Source organism: Bactrocera tryoni, chromosome 4 (assembly GCF_016617805.1).
Source record: "Bactrocera tryoni isolate S06 chromosome 4, CSIRO_BtryS06_freeze2, whole genome shotgun sequence".
Taxonomy (NCBI): Eukaryota; Metazoa; Arthropoda; class Insecta; order Diptera; family Tephritidae; genus Bactrocera; species Bactrocera tryoni.
In genome coordinates this window covers 56,318,737-56,342,598 of record NC_052502.1, presented here as the reverse complement: position 1 = coordinate 56,342,598, position 23,862 = coordinate 56,318,737, and the positions used below count along the sequence as shown (strand labels likewise).

The following is a 23,862-nucleotide window of genomic DNA, read 5'->3' as shown; positions in this document are numbered from 1 at the left end:
TTTCAACTCTACTCGTCACCCTAATCACTTTGGTATATATATGTATAACCCTATATCTGTCTCTTTTAGTTTTAGGACTTACAAACAACCGTTATGTGAACAAAACTATAATACTCTCCTTAGCAACTTTGTTGCGAGAGTATAATAATCATTAGTGTTTAAATATACGCTTGTTTTTCTGAAGTACATAAAGTGCATTCGGCGATTTTTACGATGAATGAAATGGGATTCGACAAAGAAGCTCTATTCAATTTGGTGTGCGGAATCTACTCTCTGGTGCCGAAATATTCAGAATGTTAGAAAAAGTCTTCGGGAATAATTTTTTGTTCTGAAGAAGTGCTTTTGATTGGTACAAATTAATCAAAGAGGGTCAAGAACGAGTTGACGTGAACCACGTCCAGGACGGCCATCAGCATCAACTGATGATCAACACGTCGATAAAATAAAGGAATTGTTGCTCGAGAATCGACGATTAATAGACAGAGATCTAACTGGCATCGTTGCGAAGGATCAGTGAAAACCTTTTTGAAAGATCATTTGGGCCTAAGAAAAGCAAAAACGCGATTGATTCCAAAATCAATAAATTTTTCGAAAAACAGTGTCGCGTTAACGTCCGTGAAACAATGCTTTTCGACAACCAGAATGTCTTGGATCTGTGCTTATGACCTGAAAACAGATGATCAATCGGCCAAATATCGTGACAAAGGTGAGCCGAAGCCGAAAAAACCACGTCAAAGGATCAAAGGAGGTCAAAAATCAAGATTATGTTGACAGCTCTCTTCGATTATAGAGGTGTGGTGCACTCCGAATTTCTTCCGACCGGTCAAACTGAGCCGACAACTCTTGACTACAAGGCACCTTTGCATTCTGCATTGATTCTGCGTGAGTTTTTCGCCAAACTTTTAACCAATACAACAGTATTCGCCAGATTTACTCCGTGTGATTTCTGGCTATTCAGAGAACTCAAAAGGCAAAAGGGAAAACCGATTTAAGTCAATTGAAGATAATAAACGTGAATGGGCTTAGCGATTGAAGACTACACCGGAAATTGACTTTAACAACTGTTTCAAGGAATGGAAAAAATTTTGACACAGGCGGCCTAGGGCCAAAAGGGATTACTTTGAAGGGGCGACAAAGATTTTGAAGAACAAATTAAAAATTTTAAAATTATTAAATTATAAACAAAGTCTTACTATTTTTTGCTCATAGTAGTGTGTACCTACATATATCTGCCATCTATCCTTTCATCTGGCCATACATCGGACAACTTGTGCAATAGCGTAGATCTTTTTTTTATTTTATTAATCCTGGAATAAGAAAAATTTGTATCAGTTTACCTACATTAATTTTACGTTTTATTTTTTCAAGCAGTGAAAATGCTGTAACCGACTCAATATCCTAATGTTTAGGACGCAAAATGATGGAAAGCTTTGAAATTGTTCCAAATGTTTGGAATTGATCCACATTTACCCTTAAACATATTTAACAACTGACATCTGGTTAGAACCTCACCACTTGCAAAGAGAAAGCTGTTTAATGGACCTTTTAGAACTTATCCCAAGCCCAGAGGGATCTTGCAAACGCTCTGTGTTCACCGAGCTCAAATGAGGTCCAGCGCTCCAGCAATAAATGGTATGAAAACAGCGGAGGAGCTCCCATTCATTCCGTGTCTTTGAATGTAACAAGCAGTATTTGAGGTAATCTAATGAAAAAGAAATAATAATATTCGGTAGTCGAAAAAGTTTTTTCGTGTATCGTAAATAGATGTCCTTGCAGTCGTACATATATCTCCCGTGCTACCAATCACATTGTTTCTAACAATATAGTGTTGGAAAGGTGAGATTTTAAGCTTCATTGAACCAAAAAAAATTAAATTCGAGGAAGTTCAAAAAAAGTTACAGCTGTTCAAAAATGAGTGAAAATAATGAAGAAATTCTCTATATTTTGAAATTTTTGTTTAAAAAAGGAAGAATGGCACGCAAGCCACCAATGAAATTTGTAAAGTTTACGGAGACGATGCTGTATCAGTTCGTGTAGCTTGCTTCCGTTCTGGAAATTTCGATTTACACTGTTTACACTGATGGAATAATGTCTCTAGTGAAAAAATGGCAAAAAGTGGTCGACCAGAATGGTATATAGTATGGCGGTTCATTAAAGTTCATCATAAATATAAAAAAAAATAAGTTGAAGTTTGATTAGAAATACGAAAAGACTTTTTCGACTACCCAATAATCTGATTATTTGTTATCCCTGCTGTCTGAAAATAGTTCTCCTTTATTTTTATAATGATTAATTTCTTTAAAACCCTTCTTGTGTTTATTATTGCCTTTTTTTTGTTGGTAGTGCCTTTTATAAATGCTTTAATAGCTTGCGGCACATACTTTTCTCATAAACATCAACAATATTTGTCATTAACAACACGCATGTAATAATAAAAATATTTTTAATAATAATCTGTTTACAACACTAAGTCGATTTTTCAAAGCAACATCTGGGCCATTGTATACATCGTCAATTTTGTTTGCTTTCTTTACGGGGTTGGACGTGGGCGCTCCGTCTACGCTTCGCTTGTCACTTGGTGTTGTAATAAAAAGTGAAATTCGAGAACTCGCATTGTTGGCAATTTTTCAAATGTACTTACTTACATACATACTCAACACATAACAGTGTCAGCAGCAGAAGGTGTTGCAGCTGCACTAAAAAGGTGGGTCAATAATCGCTTGGTTAACTGTCCGAAGTACACACAGCTCTAAAAATATACAAGTGTATAATTTACTTAGAATTTTTTAGTAGGGCATTTAAGAATTTTTTTCTCTGTTCTTTTTTGTTGAAAGTAAATGAGTTCAGCAAAAATATTAGTACAGAAGATGTCGACATATAAGAATGAGATGTTTTTTTTGTTATGCCGGCGAAGTTTTGGAACCAGAACTTTGGAAGAGAAATAGAGGGTTACATATTCAAATTATGTTTGTAAAACACAGAGGTCAGAGACAAAAAGTGACATGGTGCTATTATATATACTTGTTATAGAGCGTTATTAACTAAATATTATTTGAAGTGGGGAGCTTAAAGGTTTCATTATCACATATTGACGCAAATGTTCATTCGCTATCTTTAGTGCGCCCACTGCCCCCGGTACTTATTTCGCTTCGTTCCAACTTAGCAAACCACTTTTCAATGAATGATATCATTGGTGCAGAGTCCAAACCTGGACTTTAAGTGTATTTTTACTTAGTATGAGCAATAAATTGTAAGACTTTTTTCATAATTTTAAATTCTTGATTTATTCTTCAAAACCTATGTCCTCTCACTCAAAACAATTTCCTTTGGATCCCATACAATTGTGCCAAAATGTTTTCCGATCCTCGAAACAGTTGTTAAAGTCAATTTCATGAATAGCCTGCAATTCGTAGCGATTCACGTTTAATGTCTTCAATTGACTCAAAACTGGAGCGGTCGTTTGAGTTTGCCGAATAGCCAGAAGTCACACGGAGCTAAATCAGACGAAAACGGTGTTGCTGGCACGATATTGGTTGGAAATTTATCGAAAAACTCACGAAGACTCAATGTAGTATGCAACGGTGCATTATCGTGGTGCAAAAACCAAAAGTTGTCGGCCCAAAATTCCGGCCTTCTTTTACAAATACCTTCGCGCAAAGGACGCATAATACCTAAATACTATTCTTGCTCTGTGTGAAGGAGTTCGGTGTTGTCAACATTGCCTTGATTTTTGATCTGCCTTGCCACAATACTCTGCCGATTGGGCTGTTTCTGGGTTGAAGACATAAATCCAAGACTCATCGCCAGTAATACTTACTATGTTTCATGGCATCCCGGAAGTCGGAAAGCACTGTTTCACAGCTGTTAACGCGACGCTGTTTTCCGAAAAAATTCAAAGATTTTGGTACCAATCGTGCTTTCACTTTTCTTAGGCCCAATAATCTTTTAAAATGGTTATCATTGATCCTTTCGATATTCCAACGATGCCAGTCAGATCTCTGACTGTTAATCTTCGATCCTAAAGCACCAATTCCTTTATTTTATGGACGTGTTGATCATCAGTTGATGTTGATGATCGTCCTGGACGTGGTTCGTCGTCAATGTGTTCTCGACCCCTTTTGAATAATCCAATCAAAACACTTGTTCGAGACTAACAAAAATCTCCAAAGCCTTTTTCGAACGTTTCGGCACCAGAAATTTGATTCCGCACACAAATTTGAATGGAGCTTCTTTGCTGAATAATGTCTGAATTCACTTTATGTACTTCAGAAAGACAAGCTTATGCTAAACACTAATGATTAATTTGATGTGAAAATTAGCATAGATGTCGCTGACAGTCATACCAACCTAAAAAAAAAACATTTCGACGAATGGATTTTCGTGCGAAATTTAAATAAAAAAAAATACTTTCAGCAGCAACGCACAAACTTACTAGGTGAGTGCTTGCTGCTATTGCAACAACAAAGCACTAGTATGAAAATGGTTAAAACAAGTTAAACCAAACCTATGCCAAAACAGTCCAGCAATCCTCACGATATTTTAGCTATACTGCTGAAAAGCACTACAAAGTATATATGGCAAAAAGTACACATTTTAATAGTTAAGCTCTGAGTTTGATATTACCAACTTTTAGTAGATTTTTCATTTCGGCATAAATTACTTTACATCTAAACTCACTATTATTACTTTTATATTAGATTTGATTAAAATTGGTCTACAACTTTCTCTAGCCACTATAAATATTAACAAATAGCATATGAGACTCCTTACCCTTCATGTTAGCACTATACTGCATACATTTAGTATGTACTATATATCGGTCATAAGAGAATGTTACCTCCTTACATTAAATGTGGCCTTGGAAACATTAAAAAGTATATTTGGACAACTTGTAATTGACAGGAAATGAGTGTTGCAAACAGCAACAAGACCCATATATGCAATACAATCTGCAACAAGTACATACAAACAGTGGCATCTGCAACAATGAAACTGTTGACATTTATATTGACAATGGAAAATTCTAACTGAATTTCGGGAAATTTGTAGATGACGAAAATTGGCAAAGAAATAAAAATGAAGTCGAGTTGAATTTCAAATGTGAACATTAATACACATACTATATGTAGAGAAATTCTCAGAAGTATTACAAACCACTCTCGGATACGCATTCGCATATGGTAGAGAAGTTCAGAGTCGCTTGTGTGTGTCCCAATCATGTGTAGTAATGAGCTCATTGATTTCATGTTCCGCCAAAGTCTGCTGTTTATTTCACTTTAGCGAGTGATCTGCTTCGAGTTTCCCATAATAACTTGTTCTTGTCTAGAACAAATTGAATCCGCAAGGTACGAGCTTTAGTGATTGCCAGCGCTGGCCTTACAAAAGGTGTAATTAAAATTTCGTCTCAAGGAAAGGATCATTCGAAAAACATTGTTCCGCATATATTTTTTGAAGATTACCTCTTTCATAAGTTGGCCGCGGCAACGTCTCAGATGGTTCAACCATTGAGTCCAACTTTCGATGACTCGTTTGAGCAATTCGATTGGTAACTGGCGAATGACAAGTGTGATGTTTCGCTCCACTGAATCGAAGCGGAATTGCCTGCATAAAGTGTAGACTTTACATAGCGTCACAGGAGAAAGTATAACGGTGTGAGAAAGTCACACGATCTTGGTGACCAATCGACCGGCCCAAAACGTGAAATTACCTGCTCACCGAAGTGTTCTCTCAATAAATCCATTGATTGATGCGATGTGTGGGAAGTGGCGCCGTCCTGTTGAAACAAAATTTCGCAAAGATCACGAGCTTCAATTTCAGGTATTAAATAGTCGGTTATCACGAAATATGGCCCGGTAATTCCACGGACTCACAAACCACGCCAAACCGTCTTTTTCGAGATGAAATGGCAGCTCTTGAATCTCTTCACGTTGCTTGTCGTCCCAATTGTGCAATTTTACTTGTTTACATACCTATTGGCCCGGAAATGAATTCGGCGTTAAACGAAATTTGGCTCGAAAATGTCGGATCTTTTTGGAACTTTATAAGAGTCGTCGTTTGGGAAGGACCAGCGGATTCAGTTCTTACACGCGGCTTCAGTTCTTGTACGATTTCAATTTAAGATCTCGGCGTAAAATGCACCAAGTCGTTCCATACGTGAGTCCAAGTTGCTGCGAACGGCGCCAAATCGACTCTTAACTCTCAGCTCCGGCTACTATATTTTCTTTACTGCGTGCTGGACTTGGTCTATTCGGTGGAATATTATCCAATATGAATGCTGGCCTTCAAGATGGGTGATGGTATTGCGAAGCTCGCGGCTGCGGCTCAGTAGACCGATTACGTTGACCATAAGTTGAGCGAAGCGCGCGAAAACCATTCTTTACAGAATTTTCCAAGATATCAGTCGTGTCGAGCTTATCTGCGTAGACAAGCGACTTCATATAGCCAAAAAATCGGGGTTAAATCTCACGGTCTTGGAGGCCGCTTCACAGACTCAAGACGTGATTTAACGCGGTCACGAAAAGTTTCTTTCAATAAATTGATTGTTTCGTTGGTTGTATGCCATGCAGCGCCGTCTTATTAAAACCAAAGGTCGTCCACATCAAGCACGAAAAGTTCATACTCTACAGCGTTCCCCATTGATTAAAAAATTATGACCGGCTCCATTTTTTTGAAGAAATATGGATTTCCTAAGAAATATGAATCGATTCTACTATTTGACATTTTTGACAATAATATCATCAGGAAAAACTTTCTCAGATCTCTCAGATTGATCCGATATTTTTTGTTAGTATAAGGATATAGGCAATAAGGATCTCAAAGTTTTATTCGGAAGTCTTCAAGACTACTTTTGATAATGGCATGTCGGAAAGTTAAACGAACTGGATTTGATTATTGTGTGAATAGCGACTATTATAATTGAGTGGTTGCAGTCCAATTTCGCACATTTTCAAACTATAATTTAAGGGACTGAAAATTTTATTATGTACCAAGTATTGTAGAATTTAATCAAGCAACTGCTAGAATTCGTGATTTCACCTAAAAGAAGGCGGTGCCTTGCCTATTACGCATTTGTTATACAAACTCACATGAGTTCCATCCGTACCATCTTTACTGTAAAAATTAATAATATATTTCTTCTAATGATGCTAGTATGATAATATAAATACGTGTAAACATATTACCAAAAATAACTTCATAAATAACACAAAATCCTCGATATTTCTATGCCGGCGTCTTCTGCCGGTTCATAGTATAACATCAAAAGGTGGCGGAATCACTTATTCTAATCGCAAATTGTTTATACAACTGTTGCCAAACCAAAAAAGATGCCGCAAAGAGTCGCACAAAAGATTCTTTGCCAAAAAGCAAAAACATATAAACACAAAATGACGAAAAAACATTAAAACAACATATTTCAATGAATTCTTTGCCCTAGAACACAAATCGTTAAATAATTGTGCTCGTATTTGTTTTCACTTTTTTTCGTTTTGCTTTTTATTTTTATTTTTTTTTGTTTTGTTTTGTATTTCTTAATACTACTTCTATTATTGTATAGTATGTCGTCGAAACGCCAAGTGGTTGTTGATCAAATTGTCACTCAACTCATTTGTTATTACACTTCCGTCCGCAAAGTGCCAATGCCAAAAAGTTAGCAACAACAAACAACGGATGATTTTAATGGCGAACAGTGGAGCTTTGTGTAGTAATATGTATCATATGTACATATGTCTAAAGCAGACATATATGTACACCGAAAGTAGTCTCAAATAACCATGAGAGCAAGCAAAGAGAATATTTATCGCTCGTAAACCGCCGACTAATATAAAACATTTTGGTCCAACAGGATGGTTTTAAAAGGTGATCAATTTCAAGGTTCCCTACTTTTTTAATGAAAAAACTCAGAAACTTCAAATTTAATGAGAAATTGGAAATAATTGGAAAGATCTTTATTTGGCATGTATTTTTTGAAGACTTCTTCTTCTTCTTAATTGGCGTAGACACCGCTTACGCGATTATAGCCGAGTTAACAACAGCGCGCCAGTCGCTTCTTCTTTTCGCTACGTGGCGCCAATTGGATATTCCAAACGAAGGCAGGTCCTTCTCCACTTGGTCCTTCCAACGGAGTGGAGGTCTTCCTTTTCCTCTGCTTCCCCCGGCGGGTACTGCGTCGAATACTTTCAGAGCTGGAGTGTTTTCATCCATCCGGACAACATGACCTAGCCATGTCGATGTCGTCGTATATCTCGTACAGCTCAACGTTCCATCGAATGCGGTATTCGCCGTGGCTAACGCGCAAAGGATCATCGCAACGTCGACTCATCCGTTGTTGACATCGTCCAAGACTCTGCACCATTTATCAGGACGGGAATTATGAGTGACTTATAGAGTTTGGTTTTTGTTTGTCGAGAGAGGACTTTGCTTCTCAATTGCCTACTCAGTCCGAAGTAGCACCTGTTGGCAAGAGTTATCCTGCGTTGGATTTCTAGGCTGACATTGTTGGTGGTGTTTACGCTGGTTCCAAGATAGACGAAATTATCTACAACTTCAAAGTTATGACTGTCAAAAATGACGTGAGTGCCAAGTCGCGAGCGCGACGACTGTTTGTTTGATGACAGGAGATATTTCGTCTTGCCCTCGTTCACTGCCAGACCCATTTCTTTTGCTTCCTTGTCCAGCCTGGAGAAAGCAGAACTAACGGCGCGGGTGTTGAGGCCAATGATATCAATATCATCGGCATACGCCAGCAGCTGTACACTCTTATAGAAGATGGTACCTTCTCTATTTAGTTCTGCGGCTCGAACTATTTTCTCCAGAAGCAGGTTGAAAAAGTCGCACGATAGGGAATCGCCTTGTCTGAAACCTCGTTTGGTATCCAACGGCTCGGAGAGGTCCTTCCCGATCCTGACGGAGCTTTTGGTGTTGCTCAACGTCAGTTTACACAGCCGTATTAGTTTTGCGGGGATACCAAATTCAGACAACGCGGCGTAAAGGCAGCTCCTTTTCGTGCTGTCGAAAGCAGCTTTGAAATCGACGAAGAGGTGGTGTGTGTCGATTCTCCTTTCACGGGTCTTTTCCAAGATTTGGCGCATGGTGAATATCTGATCGGTTGTTGATTTGCCAGGTCTAAAGCCACACTGATAAGTTCCAATCAGTTTGTTGACGATGGGCTTTAATCTTTCACACAATACGCTCGATAGAACCTTATACGCGATGTTGAGGAGGCTAATCCTACCGTAGTTGGCGCAAATTGTTGGGTCACCTTTCTTATGGATTGGACATAACACACTTAAATTCCAATCGTTGGGCATGCTTTCGTCCGACCATATTTTACAAAGAAGCTGATGCATGCCCTAATCAGTTTTTCGCCCCCGTGTTTGAATAGCTCGGTCGGCAATCCATCGGTCATCGCTGCTTTGTTGTTTTTCAGGCGGGTAATTGCTATTCGAACTTCTTCATGGTCGGGCAATGGAACGTCCGCTCCATCATCATCGATTGGAAAATCGGGTTCGCCTTCTACTGGCGTTGTACGTTCACTGCCATTCAGCAGGCTGGAAAAGTGTTCCCTCCATAATTTAAGTATGCTCTGGGCATCGGTGACTAGACCACCTATGGGGGTTCTACAAGAGTATTCTCCGGTTTTGAAACCTTCTGTAAGCCACCGAATTTTTTTGCAGAATTTTTGAGCATTATTCCTGTCGGCCAGCTTATCAAGCTTTTTGTACTCACGCATTCCGGCCTCTTTCTTCTTCTGTCTACAAATGCGTCTCGCTTCCCTCTTCAACTCTCGGTATCTATCCCATTCCGCACGTGTAGTGGTCGATGGTAACGTTGCGAGGTAGGCAGCCTGTTTTCTCTCCGCTGCGACACGGCACTCCTCGTCGTACCAGCTGTTCTTTTGCACTTTCCGAAAACCAATGGTTTCGGTTGCAGCTGTACGTAAGCAGTTTGCAATGCCGTCCCACAGTTCCCTTATACCGAGTTGTTGACGAGTGCTCTCAGAGAGCAGGAGTGCAAGCCGAGTAGAAAATCGTTCGGCTGTCTGTTGTGATTGCAGTTTCTCGACGTCGAACCTTCCTTGTGTTTGGTGGCGTGCGTTTTTTGCTGCACAGAGGCGGGTGCGAATCTTTGCTGCAACAAGATAGTGGTCCGAGTCGATGTTAGGACCTCGGAGCGCACGCACGTCTAAAACACTGGAGACGTGTCTTCCACAGATAACCATATTTCGGGCCCCGGCGAAGTCAATCAGCCTCAACCCATTTGGGGATGTTTCGTCGTGGAGGCTGAATTTACCGACCGTAGTGCCAAAGATACCTTCTTTGCCAACCCTGGCGTTAAAGTCGCCAAGCACGACTTTGACATCGTGGCGGGGGCAGCGCTCATAGGTGTGCTCCAAGCACTCATAAAAGGCATCTTTGGTCACATCGTCCTTCTCTTCCGTCGAGGCGTGGGCGCAAATGAGCGATATGTTGAAAAACCTCGCTTTGATGCGAATTGTGGCTAGACGTTCATTCACCGCGGTGAATGATAGTACTCGGCGACGGAGTCTCTCTCCCACCACAATTCCAACACCAAACTTGCGCTCCTTTATATGGCCACTGTAGTAAATGTCACAAGGACCTACTCGTCTCTGTCCTTGTCCCGTCCATCGCATTTCTTGGACGGCGGTGATGTCAGCCTTTATTTTCGCGAGGACCGGACATTCCAGATGCATGCCCTCAATTCGTAGTCCTTATTTCGTTTGCCATGGTCGTCATCAAAAGGGGAGTCTCTCATCCGAGGCTGGTTATACCTATTCACTGGGGGTGTTTTTTTACGTGGCGGGTCCCAAACCCAGCGCACAACCCTATGCAGAGGATGTTTCGCCTTCTCACTTTAGCTCGCCTTCAAACGGATGTTCTTAGGCTACCCAGAGGATACTAGGTCAAAGACCGGAAGTAGTGAGCTGCTTGAGCCATGTGTAAAAGAGTCGTTTCTGGCCACTCCCTAGTGAATGACGATCAGAGAACTTTCCTCACTTGCGTAAACTTCTACACATGACTCCATCCCCCATTTTGAAGACTATCTTTTTTAAATTTTGGCCATGGTTGCCTCTCAAATGGTCCATCCGTTGTGTCCCATAATTCCACCGTCCTACAGGCCACACCGAACCGTTGTTTTTTCTTAATGAAATGACAGCTCTTGAATCTCCTCAGGTTGCTTTTCATCTCAAATGCGGCAATTTTGCTTGTTTACATACCCATCGAGCCAGAAATAGGATTCATCGCTTTGGCTCAAAAACTTCAAAACTTCTTGGAACTTTTCAAGAGCTCATAAAGCGAAGCGTGGTCTATTCGGTCGACTATTTTCCAATAATAAATAATGGGTTTCAAGATGGGTGATAATGTTGGGAATAGTACGTTCAGTAAACCGATTATGTGATTATGATTATGAAATACTTCGTAATTTTATGCTATATACTACCATTGTTAGAAAGTTTCGATGTAAATCGAACCTTTTCCTTCGATAATTTGATGTAATTTTAAGGATAATTTCATAATGCCACTCTAATAGAAAAGCTATTGGCCCCCAAGTGCGACAATCGATTTTCACAAACTTCTTTGAGGCGCATTTTGCACCAGCAAAATATTTCGGCATAACCTGGAATAGGTAGTAATCACGTGGTGCCTGGACTTTAGAAATCCTTCAACCAAGCTTCCGGAGCTTTTGGCAAGTCAATATCGATGTGTGTTAGCTGACAATGTCCTTATGGAACACTATGCATCTCACATTCGAATTAAGAGTATGGTAGGGGAGCAGGTCATAGCAGATGATCCACTACCAGCCACAACAAGCACATAAGGAAGCCTTCTTAACCTCCAATCCTGGCTAGGGCACCGCTTTGAGCTCCTCGCCGAATTCGACCACGACCGTTTTTGCATGACGTTGTCTTAAATGACGCAGTTTTCATCACCAATAAACATCCGCTTCAGTATTACATAAATAGATTTTGTTGCAATTCCAAGATCGAACATAAAATTGTAAAATATTTTCTATTTTCTCTTTGCTGGTGTTCATTTTTAACGCGTGTTTACACTATCCCAAAACTGTCGGAAAAGTTTTGTAGTACGAACTCATATCTTTCTAACGCTTAGTCCTAAGGTCTATTTTGCCGTCGCCTAAGTCACAACAACTCACATAGCCCCAGCACTAGTTGCTATTGATGCGATGTGATCCCTATTAGGAAACATGGATTCAAGGTCCTTTATCATGCGTCTGCAGACTGCTTTTGTTAAATAAATGCTTTTTGTGCTTTCAATAGTGCAGAATGCGACAATTAGCTGGAATTTATCCCTTGGGATAATAATTACGTTTTTAAACCTTCTAAGGTTGTAACCACCCATTAGCAACTTGGCCTGGAGCAGGCCTTGGAGTTGTTGCCAACATGAAAACCGGATTTCGTATTTTGTCAATAGAATAAATTCGAAGTTGAAAAAAAGTTACAGCTGTTCAAAAATGAGTGAAAATAATGAAGAAATTCGCTATATTTTGAAACTTTTATATAAACAAGTAAGGAAAAGCTAAGTTCGGGTGTCACCGAACGTTTTAAATTCTCGCATGATAAAGTGATAATCGAGATTTCATTATCCGTCATTTACATATTTTTCAAATACCGTATTTGTGTAAAGTTTTATTCTGCTATCATCATTGGTTCCTAATGTACATACATATATATTATACGGAGAAGGCATCAGATGGAATTCAAAATAGCGTTACATTGGAAGAAGGCGTGGTTGTGAACCGATTTCACCCATATTTCGTACATGTCATCAGGGTGTTAAGAAAATATTAAATACCGAATTTCATTGAAATCGGTCTAGTAGTTCCTGAGATATCGTTTTTGGTCCATAAGTGGGCGACGCCACGCCCTTTTTCAATTTTTAAAAAAAGCCTGGATGCAGCTTCTTTCTGTCATTTCTTCCGTAAAATTTAGTGTTTCTGACGTTTTTTGTTAGTCGGTTAACGCACTTTTAGTGATTTTCAACATAAACTTCGTATGGGAGGTGGGCGTGGTTATTATCCGATTTCTTCTATTTTTGAATTGTATATGGAAATGCCTGAAGGAAACGACTCTATAGAGTTTGGTTGACATAGCTATAGTAGTTTCCGAGATATGTACAAAAAACTTAGTAGGGGGCGGGGCCCCGCCCACTTTTCCAAAAAAATTACGTGCAAATATGCCTCCCTAATGCGATCCTTGGTGCGAAATTTCACTTTAATATCTTTATTTATGGCTTAGTTATGACACTTTATAGGTTTTCGGTTTTCGCCATTTTGTGGGCGTGGCAGTTGGCCGATTTTGCCCATCTTCGAACTTAACCTTCTAATGGAGCCAAGAAATACGTGTACCAAGTTTCACCATGATATCTCAATTTTTACTCAAGTTACAGCTTGCACGAACGGACGGACAGACGGACGGACAGGCAGACATCCAGATTTCGACTCTACTCGTCACCCTGATCACTTTGGTATATATATAACCCTATATCTGTCTCTTTTAGTTTTAAGACTTACAAACAACCGTTATGTGAACAAAACTATAATACTCTCCTTAGCAACTTTGTTGCGAGAGTATAAAAAGGGAAGAATGCCACCCAAGCCACCAATGGAATTTGTGAAGTTTACGGAGACAATGCTGTATCAGTTCGTCTAGCACAACAATAGTTCGCTTGTTTCCGTTCTGGAAATTTCGAAATTTCGATTTACACTGATGAAAGTTTTACTCTGGAATAATGTCTCTAGCAAAAATGGCAAAAAGTGGTCGACTAAAATGGTACATATTTATTTATTTATTTATTAGTGAAAATATAAAAAATAATTTTTTAAATTTATTTCAAATAAATATCATTACTTATTTATTTCCAAGTTCTTTGGTTGCAGAAAAAAATTTTAAATCGGTTTCACTCATTTCACCCAAGCCAACAACCATTCGATACAGTACAAACTAAAAATTCTTTAATACAATGAATGCTGGGTGATTATTTCAAGTTTTGCAGTAGCTAATTTTAATTACATACATACGTAACGTAAGAACAACGTTCACAAATTATTCAATTTTATTATCAAAACAATCGTCTCCAATTGTATCTTTTAGTGTGCTTTTTCCTTTTTTGGTCATAATAATCGTGTGAGCAAAGTTCGCTATTTGTCGAATTAATGAAAATTTCGAGCGTACTTATTCTTTACATGTGCAAGTGCCAATACGACGAAGAACCGATCGAAAGGCAAGTGTTGCTGAAGACTGCGATTTGTCGATTCCCAGACGTTCTCGCGAATTTGTACTGCCTCAAACCACAGCTTGACGGATTTTGAGAAAGAATTTGGGCTTGCATCCGTATAAAACTGTTCTCACTCAAGAACTGAAGCCATTGGGTCACCGTAAACGTCATAGATTTGCTGATTTTTCCTTGGAACAACTTGAAAATAATAACAATTTCTTAAAAAAATCGGTTTCCTCGTGAGGCTCATTTACATCTAAGTGTTTCTGTAAAAAAAAAACAAAACTGTAGACTCTGGTACGAAGAAAATGCACAAATTCGTTCTCCTAAATTGACAGTTTGGTCTGGTGGAATCATCAGTCGGTACTTCTTTCGAAATGAAGCTGGTGACACTATGATGATAACCACCTTTTTATGGTCGCAATTGGAAAAAGTTGATCTGGTCCCAACAAGACGGGGCTACGCACCACACAGCACGTGCAACAACCAAATTATTGCGAAAAAATTTTGGAGATTTTGGTTTTCCTTGATTTTCCCAATTTCTTGGAAGACAACTGACAAATGAATGACTGCGTATCAGTCAGAATTTACTCTGTTTATTCCACTGGTATGGTTGTGTGAAGTCCTATTTTTCCAAAAAAAACAGGCAACCAATTTCCTTTATCTTTTTTCCTTCCGGTCGAGAGATCGTTGAAGACATGCCTCGTTCTGGATGACCTTCGACCTCTTCAACTGATGAAGTGTAGGTGCTTGAAAATCGTCAAATAAGTGTTAAAGAGATGGCAATAGATTGTGTGGGATATTTTGAGTACGAAACGTGTTCTTGCTCGACTTGTTCCGATAAAGCTGATTTTTTTTTTTTCGAAAAGAGTACCGTAAACAAGTTTCTTTGGACATGCTTGTTCGTACGAATTCCGTTTCCACATTCATGGAGAGCATTATAACTGCCGATGAGACATGGGTTTATGAATTTGACATGCAAGCAAGTCAACAAACTTTGGAATAGAGGGAAAACACTAGCTGAAACCAGAAACTCATTGCTCATTGTTTTTTCGATATTCGTAGTTTGGTGCATCATGTTTATGTTCCGGAGGGACAGAAGATCAATAAGGGTGGTTGGTACGAAGTTTCGGCGGTATTGAGAACATCCGTCGAAAACGGCCAGAATTATGGAAGAACAATTCATGGATTTTATATGATGATAATGCACCATCGCATCGAGCCATGATTGTGACCGAATTTAAAGCCAATAGCGCAATGAATACCATCGATCAACCCTCGTATTCACCATATTTGGCTCCGTGTGATTTTTTCCTATTCTCCAAACTGAAATTGTCGCTCGGTGGAACCCAGTTTTCAGTTGATCGTAGAGATAAAACAAAATTCATTGAAGGAGCTGAAGGCCATCCCAAAAAGTGCTTATGAAAAGTGTTTCGAGGAGTAGAAAAATCGTTGGCATAAGTGTATCACATCTGGTGGGGATTACTTTGAAGGCGACAAAATAAATATTGATGAATAATTAAATATTTTGCGTTTTACTTACAACTTCCCGGTACTTTCTGGGTTTCCGATTTTTTCTTCTGGCTATTACAAACTTCATGACAAACATTATATACCATATTTAAGGTATGTTGTTAAAAATTAGCTACTTCTCATTGTTACTAGTTCAAGGAACTTTACATTGTTTATATACAAATTTCTATATTCACTATAATTTACTATTTACAGTCTTATTTGAAATTGTTTGAATTGTGCTAATACAAATAACTTAAATTAGTTATGTACTTTCTGTCTGATTCATATTAAGAACTTGTTGTATCGCTTGCTGCACACTCTTCAAGCGATTCATGGTGAAAAAATGAAATCCATAAACATCCAAATTACTATCCAACAACATTTGCACCGTGCGCACCGCATTCTCCACCGCAAACGCCTTAAATGCCTTGCGATCTTCTTCTAGTTCCTTATATTTACTCAACTGCTCTTCGGGAATCACCGCCTTCACGATGTTCATTATGAAGTGCAAGATTCGCATGTTATCCGGCACAATAACGCCGACAATGATCGGCACCGTGATGCCGATATCGCGGCATTTCTGCACAAAACGTATAATGGACTCGGGCGTGAAGCAAATTTGTGTGACTATGAAGTCGGCGCCGGCATCCACCTACATATTGCGTAGACAAATAAATAAATATTGTGTTTTCATTAATGAGTAAGCTAGGCAAATATTAAATGTTTTTAATTACTATTTATACGTTTCATTAAACTAATTTGTTGGAATTTTTTCTTTCATGTACCGATTTTTCATTGTCATTTCGGGGATTTTTCTCAAACCAAATATTAATAATTGTATTATATCCGGTGTTTAAGTGCCAGTTAATGAGTTTAATCAACTTGTCGAGTTTTATTTTAAAATCGCTTGCTCATATAGCTTTTACGTTGTTCTACTTTTTGTGAGATGGGCATTCAGTATTCCAAGTATGTTAATTGCAAGTTTCCTCACAATGAAATATCAAGTTTTTCAGGGGAATTACACACATAAGCTGGCCATACTAGCCCAGTTAAGTGTCTAACAACCGGTAGAACATTAATTTATATTTTGCACATCGTAAAACTCGGAAAAAATCAGGAAGACTGCTAGCTACGATATTCGCTCGTCACCATCATAGTAGTCCCCGGAAACTACAAATTTTCAATCGACATCGACCAATGGACTTTCAAAAACATTTTTATTGTACAAGTAGTATATATAATATAGAATATTTCGTCTGCCAAGGAATGACTTCAATAGGTAGGATAGACCTCTAGTGGAGCTAATTTGCACCTTCAATCATTAGCTGAGCCTCAGTGAAGTCAATAATTAACTTGCTCAACAACCAGACAAATGTAGTATGAATGAAATACAAGTATGAGCCAAACATTCCGACTATTAAAACTCAAAAGAACGGACATAAGAGCTCAAGTTTAAAGAGCTTTAGTAGGAGTGCTTACAGGGCGCTAGGAACACCATATAATGGGTAGCTATCAGGATCTTCTAAAAGAATGCAAAGCTTTGCCACTCCACCAACATACTTATGTCTGATATTAAAAAAGAAACAAACCGGTATTGTAATGATGAATATCAGCTGATCTAGTCATTGATCTCAACCCGTCCTTGTATGTACATTACTTGAAAAAGAAAACTTTCACATGACAAATGTGATAAAGACAGAAAAGTACAAAAAGACTAGAGTCAAGTAATAAAGTGTAATAGTTATAGATTGACAGATTACGCGCGAAATTATAACGGGTTTTTGAATAAGAGCACCACAAAAGTTGTTTTTAAATAAAACAAAATCGGTTTGGGATATCAATGAAATTATTATTCCTGTGAAGGCACATTCAATGCCCTTACGTATGGAACTCGATTTCGCTTGCGGAATTCCAGACGCTGAACCAAACTTTCGACGGTTTTCAAGCATAGGTTGGCCGATACTGCAGCAATTTCACGTTCGATATTCGTTCGAAGTTCATCAATTGACGCTGGCTTGTTGGCATAGACCATAGGCTCGACGTAGCCGCACAGGAAATAGTCTAACGGCTTTAAATCGCACGACCAAGGCGGCCAATTGACCAGCTCATTTCGTGAGATAACACATTCACCAAACTTGGTTTTCAATAAATCTATTGTGACATTCGCTATGTAGCTTGTGGCACCGTCCTGATGGAACCACATATTGTCCAATTCCATATCATCCAATTCGGGCCAAAAATAGGTGGTTATCATCGAGCGGTTGCAATTCCCATTCACAGTACGACGAGATGTACGACTCAATGACGCCGCCGGCCCATAAACCGTACCAAACCGTCATTTTTTCGGAATGCAATGGTAACTCAGAGTACGTGGGGATTGCTGCCTGACCAATAACGCAAAATATGCTTATTGCTTATCATTATTAAGTTGTTGCTCAGCCCAATTTACGAACATTCAACAATTCTGGTAGTCATGCGGCTTCAGTTCTTGAGTCAATTTGATCTTGTAAGGATGTAGGCCAAGATCTTTTCGCAAAAATTCGCCCCAACGACGTCACAGAGATGTCCAACGCTTGAGAACGACGTCTGAGGGACTGATTTGGGTCTTCCTCAATTGATGCGCTAGCGGCAGTAATATTATCGACACTACGCGCACTTCTTTGTCTGGTTGGCAGGGTAACAGTTTGTATTGTGCGATTATGACGATCATAAATTGGACGTAGCGCTTTTAAAGAGGCCACTGACTCCGAAATTCGATAGTAAATTTTAACAATTTCGGCTTGTTGTTGGATCGTATATCTTTCCATGATGAAATGGCAAACCTTACTGAAAAGAAATGTCAAAAGAGCGAGAAGAAATATGACGTCGTTTGCTGGCCCTTTCGGTCTACTTTTGTAGCGTCCCTATTGAGAACCCCATTGTAATCTTAAAATTAAATTTATTCGTTCTTGAAAGTTGCAATATTTTACACAATAAGTAAAAAACTACGATGAGTTTCATAATTTGTTAGTATTAAGCCACATATAAGCCATGCGTCATTTAATCTTTCATTCGGATCTCTATTGAAGAATTTAACATTGAAACAGATTTATTGACTTAAAGAGTGATAATCACAACAATAACTAATACTGACTCAAATAGAAAAATAGTTTTTTTCATGTTGTTGTTGCAAAAATGTTGTGAACCTCAACAGATGGAATCACTGTTTATTTACTTGCTACCATAAGCGAATGATCAATGGCAAGAACAAGTTCGCAATGTCAAAAATTAATTTTATAGGCTAAAAATAGTATGGCGTAAAAGTGCGTCAATTTCCGTCTGTTCTTGTTTTCTAAAATTTTGCTATGCAAATAGAGGTTGTTAAAGCTGTTATATTTATATTGAGATTATTAATTAAAACGAACTTAATTTCAATAATAATAGAGATTACAACAATTCATTTTCATTACTTAAAAATTAGTAATCAATTGTAAGTACAAATAAACTGTGATTTAATGATTAAGAACAGTCATGAATATGCAAAATATTATTTAGTTTTTTCGATTACTTTAATTAATTGTACGATTAATATTTAAATAATAGTAGGCAATCTACTTATATAAAATACTTAAATGTAGAACAATAAATGTCAAGTGCAATTACCATTAATGATCATTATTACACGCTTCTGATATCAACAGGGCTGGGTTAATGTTAGAGTTGAACAGTATGTTAACAACATTGCTGTTAAATTTTGCGGTTGAATATTTTACCCAGAGAATGTTTAAGGACATCTTTAACATTTGTTGTTTTAGTATCTATGTATATGAACATAGATTAATATTTTAAAAATATTTTTCACAGACTAATGTCTTTTTATATATTTAATGAATGAGTGCAAATCTCTTCTTCAAATGTCACGTTTCTGAAAGCAATCTTAATCAAGCATCAATCGTATTTCGAATCTATAAACTTTGTTACTATATTTCGAAAGCATATTTTTGTTTTATAACACATAAAAGATAAGCTCTGCATTTTTTATGTATTTCAAAAGATTTCTGAAGTTATGCCTAGATGAATAGGTCTTTTATAACCAGTGATCCAGGTAGAGGTACTTTTTTCAATAGCCTTTTTTCGACAGATCACGCTTGAATCGTCTGAAGCTGTCATGTTATTTATGTTCAGTATTGTTTAGTATTTCATCATGGAAAGAGTTACGTCTGAACAACGTTTACAAATCGTTCAACTTTATTACGAAAATTCACGTTCTGTAAAGAATGTGTTTCGCGCGCATCACTCAACTTATGGTCAGCACAATCGGCCTACTGAGCGTACTATTCGCAACACCATCACACATCCAGAACCAGCAGTCCTTATTGGATAATATTGTATTTAGTATAGATTTGCGAGAAAATGATTACTCAATTGTATAAAGAACGTAAGAAAATTGGATTTAAGCCATTTTTAAATATATAAATATTAAAAAAGCGAAAAAACGTAAACTTCTGCTGCACCGAAGCTACCCTTCACAACTGCATTTTTTGTAGCATAAGAGAATTTAAATGATCTCTATATTGATTTTAATCGGTCAGTTTATATGATAGTTATATGCTATAGTTCTTATATATCTGTGGTTCCGGCAAATGGGGCGCTTCTTGGTGAGAAAAAGACATGTGCAAAATTTCAGGTCGCCATCTCAGAAACTAAGCTACTATTCCGCATATATGTATGTAGTATATAGACGTGCAGACCGACGGACATGACAAAATCGACTCAGCTAGTCACGGCGATCATTTATATTATATTATATATACATATATTGAATAAGGTTCCCTACGTTTCCTTTTTGGTGCTATGGTACAAACATCGTGGCAAACTGATAGTATACCCTGTTCAAGGTATAATAAATTAGAATAGAGTAAGGTAATGACACCAATATACGAACAATGTAAGTTTGAAGCCAAACAAATTCATTTCTCGATATATTTGGGTTAATTAACCGTATCGACGTTCTATTTTATTTCTAATAATTTCATTAAAGCAAAAAGAACGGAAATAGTGGAATTAGAGTGGAAAAATGAAATCTGCAAAATGAATTTAATAACAGTAATTTTTATGAAAATTAAATATTTTAAAGCGAATCTGTAGATACATATAATGAATATAATTTACAGCGTCTATCAATAGGGATGACAATAAAAATAGACTGTCTGTTCTATTATGGCGTCATCATCGGCCCCTATTTCGTTCGAAATGAGGCAGAGCATGCCATAACCAGCAATAGCTAGCTATATTTTTACAAAAATGTATGGTTTTAGTCGGTTATTTCATTATATTTGAATCTCATGGACAGCGGTTTCATTCAGTTTCGGAAATTGCATGTTTCGAAGATTTTACGAAAATAAAATTTTTTGAAAATTTTTATTTTTTCAAAAATTACGTTTTTTAAAAAATTAATTTTATGTATTTTGCACATTTCGAAAATTTAATTTTTCTAAGATCGTCTTATGAACAGGAGTTTCGGAAATTGCATTTTTTGAAATTTTCAGTTTTCATAACTACATTTTACGAAAATTTAATTCTTTGAAAATAAATATTTTTCGAAAAAACATTGTTCGAAAACCATATTTTTTCGAAAAGTACGTTTTTCGCAAATTTCACCTTTCGAAAATTGTATTTTTCTAAAATTACCTCTTGGACAGGAATTTTGTTTAGTCGGAATTTCCTTTTTTCAAAAACTACAAAAAAATTAATTTTTCAAAAATTATAGTTCTCGAAAATTTCGTTTTTTCAAAAATTTAATTTTAGAATATTATGATTTTCTAAAATTATATTTATTTGTATTAAAATTATATTTCTTCGAAACAGCATTTTTAATTTTTTTCGAAAATTACATTTCCCGAAAAACATTTTTCGAAAAATACGGTTTTCAAAAATTTAGTTTTTCGAAAATTTCGTTTTTCGCAATTTAGTTTTTTCGAATATTAAATTTCGAAATAGATATTTTCTAAGGAATATTTTTAATTAAATCAACCAAACGGTGGTCCACTGTTCACCACAGTCTTAAAAATATTAATAAATAGAACCCACCTTCTCTTTGAGGTACTGCATATCTTCCTCCATTGACTTAGATTCCGGATGTCCTTCAGGATATCCGCCAACACCTATGGATATTGTGTCTGCAAATGGCAAAGAAAGAGAACTTAAAGAGTGAATTCAAAAGCTTTCAGCTAGCGATGCACGTGCGACAAAGTAAACAAACAGAAATCAAGCTAACTCCACGCGCTCATCTATCATGAGAGAGTGCTGCAAATGCATTCTGCTATCAGCTCGTGTAATCAACTATTAAGTATTATACAAACAAATAAACGAATAAATAAATTATACAAGCACATGCAATGCGCTGGCAACTTGCACTGATGTAATAAAATGCACCGTGTTGAATATGACAACAGCAAAATCGAAGACTAATTTGGAATATTTGAAAATGCAACAGTAAATTACTTGAATGTGTAAGCACCAATGTTTTACAATTATGACAAGCAACTATCTATAGATAGCACGGGATATCAGTATAAGCTAGCTCAAGTGTCACTTACCGCCGCGTTTACTGCGTATATACTCGACCATGTCTTTTGCGTGCTGAAATTGTTGTTGCGGCACCACATCATCGCCGCGCAGCGCCAAAACGTTCGTGAAGTTCAGTGTTAAAAAGTCGTCGAGGCGCCGGGAGTCGGCGCGATAGCAAGTGAAATGCGGCATCACCACCACATGTTGTTGTAGCTGGCGGCCCAAGCTGATTGCTTCGATCGCGTTGACATCCTCAACGTTCGCATAGTCCCGACCCAACCACACAAGCGATGTGAAAAGCGGCAGCAGCACGTCAAAACTATTGTAGTCCAGCAGTGATGGTTGCTTGCCATAAGAACGCGCCGTCAGCTCGATACCGTAGAAGAACTCTTTGGCGGCGATTTTTTCCTTAAAAAGCTCCGCCAACGTACGCTGTTCGGGCGCCTGTTGTTTGCTGGAGAAGCGCACATAAACCGGGTGAAATTCCGGTCGCGGCGCTGTTGGAAGCGGCACGTGTCCACCGCAAATGTTCGTAGTCGCATTGCAACTATTCGTCGCCGGCACATAGTCGGGATTATGCATCGTTCTCTGTATTCTTATATCACTTATTCGGAAATTTAGTTTTAAAGCTAAAATTTTCTTTTGATTTTGCGTTAGCAGCACTTTTAGTTGTGCGTCCGTATCCGCAGGCGATAGCGATCTGATTGACGAATAGTTTATCGAGCAACTGAATGCGTTCGCTGCGATGGAGTGATATTGCCGATGACTTGAGCGTCGCGTAAAAAGCTTTAGTGCGCTCGCAATTCGGCGGTGTTTTGAGCGGCATTAGGGTGGTCATGTTGAAAAGCTGCTCTTTGCTCAGTACACAAACACAGCTTCAGCCTCTCTGGCATGCGTAGATGTGCGCTCTTGATTAGAAAGGAAATCTGAAATTTGATTGACCCAACTTTGACATACTGTGTTGGTAGTAATAATAGAAACGTGTTGTTTACACTTTTTGGAAAATCGGATGCCAGATGTCGAGTGTTTGTTTGATGACAGGAGATATTTTGTCTTGACAGGGACCAGATACAAATGTTAGGTGTAATTCTTTTTTTATAACGAAGGTAAATCTTTTTTTTTTTTTTAATCTTCCTTCTTCACATTTTTTTGTATTATTCAAAAAAAATGCTGATAATATTATACCAAGTCAGAGCTTTCGGAAATATGAATGTCCGGTAACTCATAGCCATGTAAAAGAAGCTGCTTTACCTCATTATCTAGGTATGTATATAGATTTTAGAGTACCTGTATTTTGAGGTACTTATATATTTTGAAGTTATGAAAAAGTCTGACGAAACCAATAGAGCGTGCCTAAAGTCTTCCATCATGTACAGTCTCAAAGTAATTAGAGTGTGGTTCAGCCTATAATTGCGTAAATCTTTAGTTCTTGCTTCAAGCGCCGGCGATTTTCGTGAATTTAAAAAAGAAAATACTCTATCGAATGTTTTGAAGTTCTTTGGACATAATAAGGTACATTCTCAGCTCTATTTTAAGACTTTTC

The 23,862-nt window shown here is 37.8% G+C and overlaps 1 protein-coding gene and 1 long non-coding RNA gene across 2 annotated transcripts in view; one reads left to right on the top strand and one right to left on the bottom strand.

Moving 5' to 3' along the window:
- The window catches only part of LOC120775181, an 89,972-nt gene that overhangs the window by 43,842 nt on the left and 22,268 nt on the right, over positions 1 to 23,862 (top strand). The window lies entirely within an intron of this gene.
- LOC120775177 (methylenetetrahydrofolate reductase) lies at positions 15,940 to 23,031 on the bottom strand. The gene is made up of 3 exons (XM_040105231.1): positions 22,349 to 23,031; positions 21,840 to 21,928; positions 15,940 to 16,422 (listed from the first exon to the last, which is right to left on the bottom strand). Exons 1-3 carry the CDS (start codon positions 22,899 to 22,901, stop codon positions 16,033 to 16,035), a joined length of 1,032 nt encoding a protein of 343 aa, XP_039961165.1. The 5' UTR covers positions 22,902 to 23,031; the 3' UTR covers positions 15,940 to 16,032.